The 6,493-nt window shown below is 58.6% G+C and overlaps 1 protein-coding gene across 6 annotated transcripts; it reads right to left on the reverse strand.

Moving 5' to 3' along the window:
- Window positions 1-1,435: 1,435 nt before the first annotated feature.
- Window positions 1,436-6,425, reverse strand: Aldoa (aldolase, fructose-bisphosphate A). 6 transcript variants are annotated; one of them, XM_048332125.1, is made up of 9 exons: window positions 6,336-6,425; window positions 3,928-4,068; window positions 3,626-3,837; window positions 3,107-3,161; window positions 2,826-2,986; window positions 2,426-2,509; window positions 2,162-2,336; window positions 1,838-2,037; window positions 1,436-1,743 (listed from the first exon to the last, which is right to left on the reverse strand). In XM_048332125.1, exons 2-9 carry the CDS (start codon window positions 4,037-4,039, stop codon window positions 1,648-1,650), a joined length of 1,095 nt encoding a protein of 364 aa, XP_048188082.1. In that variant the 5' UTR covers window positions 4,040-4,068; window positions 6,336-6,425; the 3' UTR covers window positions 1,436-1,647. The 6 variants fall into 6 exon arrangements, with proteins under 6 accessions (XP_048188082.1, XP_048188085.1, XP_048188081.1 ...); XM_048332128.1 differs by having other exon boundaries at window positions 3,928-4,060; window positions 6,337-6,355; XM_048332124.1 differs by lacking the exon at window positions 6,336-6,425 and adding an exon at window positions 6,040-6,115 and having other exon boundaries at window positions 3,928-4,060.
- Between the last annotated feature and the right edge of the window lie 68 nt (window positions 6,426-6,493).

Below are 6,493 nucleotides of genomic sequence, written 5' to 3' on the forward strand. Positions count from 1 at the left end.
ATTCCTGGGGCTTGAACTCAGGGTCTGGGCACTATCTCTGAACTGCTTTTGTTCAGGGCTAGCACTCTACCACTTGAGCCACTTCTGGCTTTTTGTTTATGTGGTACTGAGGAGTTTAACCCTTTATGCATGCTAGACAAGCACTAAGCCATATTCCCAGCCCCAAGATTTTTGAGAATTGAGTACTAAGGACAAGTTTGGGTTCCTAGCAGTGTTGGGGACTAAACCTAGTCTTGTAAAAGTATTTCCTGGTCTGGAAAGGATTCAGACCAGGAAAGAACAGGGAGACTGCAGGAAATGGAATAGCAAGACTAACCAGTTCCCTAGTTATGATAAGTATCTGCAGCAGCTATAAACTGATGCAGTTGCTACTACACCCAAAACTAGATGACTGGCAAGGGCTCAAGCCATAGGCTAAATGTGGGGCCCTCACTTTATTTCATGGGAAGCAATTCAGAAACTTGGTTTAACCTGGAGCCTGAGCTCCACAATTGCATTATGGAGGGCTCTATTGCCCAAAGTAGACTAAGCCACTTCAAATCCCAGCATTATTTTTGTCAGTGCTGGGATTTGAACTCAGGGTGTTCAGCTTGCTATGTTAGACAAGCATTCTCCCATTTCTGAGGCACACTCCTAGTGCTGACCCCCCCCCCCCCTTTTAATGGCAACACAGGGGTCTGAATTCAGGGCCTTGCACTTGCTAGGCAGGTGCTACATTGCTTGAGCAACACTTCATCCCATCTTTTCTTTTTTGCCAGTCCTGGGGCTTGGGACTTAGGGCCTGAGCACTTTCCCTGGCTTCCTTTTGCTCAAGGCTAGTTTATCTCTTGAGCCACTTCTGGCCTTCTATGCTGAGGAATCGAACCCAGGGCTTCATGCATGCCAGGCAAGCACTCTAGCACTAAGCCACATTCCCAGCCCCCATCAATTGGTTTTGAGACAGACTCTGTCCAATAGTTAGGACCACAGAGGTGGACTACCAACTCCCCTTAACATGGGAAAACAAAAGCTGAAGAATGTAATTAAAGAGATAATGGGTTGACTGTCCTGCTTTCATCAAGGAACAGTGCAATGTTAGGATTGCAAGACAATCTCCAGCATACACCTACTCCTGCCTCACGGCACCCAGGAGGCCAGCTTCCACAGGGGTAGCTGGTTTTGTCATGGTAGCCTTCTGCTCCCTCAAGCTCTGGGCTTACAACGGAGGGCAAGGCTGTGGACTCCCGTGCCCCAGCAGTTCCACCAGCATAGCTGAACAAGCTATACTCCGTCCTTCTCAAAGCCCCGGTCAAGAAACAGAGCAGGAAGGTCCTATCCACTGTTTGTCCTCCTTCCTAGGGAGAATTAACATAAAACAAGGGCTCCTTCCTTTTCTGGGCTCAGGCGTTCTCTCCTACCCCTCCACCCCGCCCTAAAAGCCACAAAACACACAGACTCCCCCTTCAATAGTTGTTTATTGGCAGTGGGCTGGAAGGGGTGGTGGAATTAGCGCTCACAGACAACACCACACACCAAGTCACAAAGGAGGCAAGAATGACGGGGAAGAGCCTGGAGTCCCGATGAGGCCCCCTCCTCAAGAGGGAGTGGGTGGAGCAGGGGCCTGGAGTGTTGAGGGGGGCAGCTTAAACACCTTAGCTTAGTAGAAGCTTAGTAGGCATGGTTGGAGACGAACAGGGACTCACTGGCTGCAGCCCCAGCCTGCCCACTTGGAGTGTACTTCCCTTGACAGGCAAGGCTATTGGCCTAAGAGGGAAAAGGAAAAAGAAAAGGAGAGTGAGGCTTCTCATCAGAGCCCTCCCACTCGCTAGAAGGCCACCTGCCTGCCCCATGGCCTTACCAGAGCTCGCTTGACATACTCCTCCTGGGCAGCCTTCAGGTTCTCCTTCTTCCCACCCCAGGCCTTCAGGGCAGAGGCCTGCAGGGCTCGGCCATAGGAAAAGGTCAGGGCCCATGGCTTCAGCAAGGGACACTTGTTGATGGCGTTGAGATTGATGGTCGCCTCTTCCTCACTCTGTCCTCCAGACAAGAAGGTGACCCCTGGAGAACACGGGCAGGACTCGAGTCAGAGATGGGGGCTGGGGAAGCAGCAACTAGGAGCTGCAGACCAACTGGAATCCAGGGTGGTGGCCCGTTCCTGGGCCCCCCCTCCCTGAGGCCTCACCAGTGACGGCGGGGGGCACGGTGCGGCGCAGCGCTGTGACGGTGGCCATGGCAATCTCCTCATTCGAGTACTTCTGGGTGCAGGCATGGCCTGGGGTGACCATGTTGGGCTTCAGCAAGGTGCCTTCCAGATAGATGTGGTGGTCACTCAAAGCCTTGTAGACAGCGGCCAGCACCTGGAGCCAGGCAGGAACAAGGTGGGTGGGGTGGAGGATCACTCAGCCCAGAGCTCAGACCCAGCCCCCACGCAGGACAGGCCACTTACCTTCTCAGTTACATACTGACAGCGCTTCAAGTCATGGTCCCCATCAGGGAGAATCTCAGGCTCCACAATGGGCACAATGCCATTCTGTGGTGAGAGGGACAGAGGTATAAGGAAGGCCTAACATGGAACCCCACCCAATAGTTACCACAGCCACTGGCCAAGATGTTATCTAGATGACAGGGATTCAAGACTTCAAAGCTCAGTAGATTACTGGCAAAAAAAAATCTCAGATCTGCCCACACAATCCCTACTTTGCCCCTCTGCCTTACAGAGTAGCCTCCATGGGCGGCCTACTGCTTGCTAAGTGATGGCAACAGTTGTGGGGGAGGCAGGCATCCTAGCAGATGGTCAGCAAGCTAGCCCATACTCCAATGTGGTAGGGCGTGCAGTCCAATCCCACCTGCTGGCAGATACTGGCATAACGGGCCAGAACATTGGCATTTTCCATAATGGCAAGGGCTGAGGGAGTGTGTTCCCCAATCTTCAGCACACAACGCCACTTGGCAAAGTCAGCTCCATCCTTCTTGTATTGGGCACAGCGCTCAGACAGTCCATCCAGCCCTGGAGAGACAAGAGGACAGAGCGTGGAGGAATGTGGCATGGGTCTCCTCTCACTCTTGCCCCCAAGACACCAGCCTGGGCGAGCTGTGCAGGAAGGGGAAGGAGCTCAACAGTCCTCACCTTGGGTGGTGGTCTCGCCATTTGTTCCAGCCAGGGGCACCACGCCCTTGTCTACCTGTTGGGATGAGGAACAATGATCTAAAGCACTGCCCTACCCCACAGAACCCCACTCCTCAACATATACTTGACCTCTCTCCTGCCTCTCAGAGGACACACCAACAGTCTCCCTAGCCACAACACCCAGGTCTATTAGGCAGGACATATTAGGTGGGATGTTATCTGACAGGAATATTAATGGATTGGATATCAGAGGGACCTGGGCTCTCCTGCTGACTGAGCAAACCACCCCAAGCCTCTAGTTTTCTATGTGTAAAATGAGAAAATGCCTTCACTTGCTCTTAGAATTGCAAGACTAAAGATGCCACCTGGAGGTAGACCAGCCCTCTCTCCAGGCTAACTGGGTCCATCCACAAGACTGCAAATTTTTTTTTTTTTAAGAGCAAGAGACTAGTAAGTTCCAGAAGTCTGGAGGGGACTGCATACAAGTTTCCAGATCCCTGTCCTGCCTTGCCACCTCACCTTAATGCCCACGACACCACCCTTGGATTTGATGACTTGGGGGAAGGGACGTCCATCATCCGCCTTCTGGTAGAGTGTCTCATGAAAGAGGATGACCCCTCCGATGCAGGGATTCACGCGGTCATCAGCGGTCAGAAGCAGCTGGCGGTAGAAGCGGCGGTTCTCTTCGGTGTTCTCAGTGCCAATGGACTGCAGCCGCTTGGCAATGCTTCCTGGAGACAGGGTCACAAGGGAGGGTTAAGCGGATCAGCCTGTCATAACCAATCCTGGCTCTACCACCCAGTGTCCTGCCCACACCGCACCGGTGGATTCATCTGCAGCCAGGATGCCCTTGCCCGGAGCCACAATGCGGTGAGCGATGTCAGACAGCTCCTTCTTCTGCTCCGGAGTAAGCGCTGGGTATGGGTAGGGCATGTTGCCGGTGACAGCAAGTTCCTGAGGGGAGGAAGTGAGGCCTTGTGAGGTGGACTTTCCCATGAGCTCCCAGGGTCAGGGTTCCTTGCCTAGAGGTCAGGGTGGAGGTTCCCGACCTCCCCTGCCCCACACCCGGCAGGTCCTGGGGCAGCTCTTCCTTATACTAGGCCTGCCTCCTCCTGTACCTTTCCTAACTCTCTTTCCAGCTGGGTGTTGCCCAGCTGAGGGTGGGTTCTCCCACTGACAACTGGGGGAAAGGAAAGAGCCAGAGCCAGAGACAGGCGGGTCACGTTGATGCTGGACCCTTCTGGCCTGCGAGCCATGGGGTCACCTTCCTAGAAACAAAATTGAACCGGAGTATTTCAGAGTTTAAAGGTCAGGTACTAGTAGGGTAGAGGGCCCAATATCTTCCTCTAAAAGAGCCAGAGAAGAGAAAGATCGGTGCTGGAACCATACACAACCACCCAAGGGCCAGAAGTGAGAATAAGAACCCAGATCTTGACTGCCATCAGGATGTGTTATCCAATCCAATGAAGAATCCCAGAGCTGGCCTAGGCTTCAAGGACATCCCAAGGTCAGACTTCTCCCCCACCAGAGTTGGGAGGGTGGTATTAGAAGAAAGGCAGGAGGGCAATTAAGAGACTGGGGAAAAGCCAAAAGGGATAGAGGGATAGGGAAGGGAAGGCTTTCCACCTAACTGGGGACGTGGTGGAGAGGCAAGCGCCCCACCCCTTCCCTTAAAATTAAGTGCGTGTGACTTGGGCCGATCGGAAGCCAGGTCACCACGGAGCAGGAACTGGGAAGGTGTTAATGGGTCACCGGGGCTGCGAAGGGGTTTCCCCTCTGCCCGGATGCCGGGGCGGAGTGCGCGCGGGACCCCCGCCCTCGCGGCCGCCAGGGGTCCCCGGGGAGGGAAAGGGACCCTAATGCTTTGCATCAGGAGGGAGGGGGTCGCTTGGGGGAAAAAAAATAAAGGAGACGATAGTGAAATGGCCCATCACCCTGCTTCCTCCCCCGCCGTGACTCAGCGGGCCGCGCGGCCGCGTTGCACAGCCCCGGGGCGGGGGAGGACGCCCGCAGACGGTGTCGGGGCCGCGGGGGCTCCGCGCCGCCCCCGAGCCTCCCCGCGGCCCCGGGCCCGCGCACGTGGCGAGGGGCGCTCACCTGGCACGGAGGGGCGGGCGAGGGGCGGCGGCGGCGGCGCGGCGGCGGGCGGGCGTAGCAACGCGGGCGCAGTCACCAGGACTCCGGTCTGCGGCGTTCCGAGAGAACGCAGCCTATTCAGCGCCAGGGGGCGGGCCGGGGGCGGGCACCGGGCCTTTTAAAGGCACCGCTCCGCCCTCCGCCGGGCTTCTCCGGGACCCGGGGCCGCCAATGGCGAGCGCGGGGCCGGGAGCGCCGCCCGCCCCGCCCCGCACGGACGTGACTCGGGCCACATCCCGCGGGCCGCCGGCCCTGCCCCCCTCGTGCGGAGCCCCCACGTGCGGGGCCCCCTCCCGCCGGGCGCGAGCCAGCGCGGTGACTCAGCGGGAACGGGGGCCCCGGAGGACGGCGCGGGCGCGGGGGGCCCCGAGGGACGAGGCGGCCGCGGGCTGCCTTCCCCTCCCGGCCCCGCTTCCGGCCTCCGCCACCCAAGTCACCCAACCCGGATGGCGAAGTCGGGCGTCGGCCGGCCTCGCCCGTGGGCCGGGCCCTCCGGGACGGAAGGGCGGCAGGTGGGCGCGCCGGGAGCGGGACGGGGCCGCGGGTGCCCACCGTGCCGGGCCCGGGAAGCGGAGCCCGGGGCGCGCGCGCGCTCCGCTCGGCCGCGGGGGACCTGGCCGGGAAAGCGGGGCCGGCTCGCGCTGGCCCGGTGTGGCCTCAACACGTCCCGGAGGAACGGCTCCCCCGGGCCTGATTTCCTTCCTCGACATAAAATCAGCCCCTGAGCCTCCCACGTGCGAAGCTCGGCCTCGCGCGCTGCGGGCCCCATCTCCTCCCTACCCGGGGCCCGAGCCCACCTGCAGCGAGGCGCGGTGCGGAGCGGCCGGCGGGGCTCGCGGTCTGCAGTGAGCCCCGCGGGCCTGGGCTGGGTTATAAGGCAGCCCCTGCCCTCCCCCTCCCCCCGCAGTGTCCCTAACCTTCTCGGTAACCCCTGCCCTTTCCTCGCCACGGATCCCGCGGCAGGGACCTATATTTAGGGAAACTTGAAGCCCCTGACATTCATGCCAGCGTGGGGCCCTGCGTGGGGGAAGGTGGATGCCTTCCGTCCACCCAGGGGCGGTGGGGGGGGGGGAGGGGGGCGCTAACCAACTCACCCTTATATTTCAGAGGAAAGCTCTTCCTTGCAATTCCAGACTGACTGAGGCGATTGGTTGTCGAGAGAAATAAACCTCTGAGCAGGGATCTGTGGGTGGGGAGAAAGAATAGGAGGGGGTGGGGTGCCCTTCCTCCTGCTGCCTGCCACCCATTTCT

This window comes from Perognathus longimembris, chromosome 23 (assembly GCF_023159225.1).
Source record: "Perognathus longimembris pacificus isolate PPM17 chromosome 23, ASM2315922v1, whole genome shotgun sequence".
In the NCBI taxonomy this organism is placed as follows: domain Eukaryota; kingdom Metazoa; phylum Chordata; class Mammalia; order Rodentia; family Heteromyidae; genus Perognathus; species Perognathus longimembris.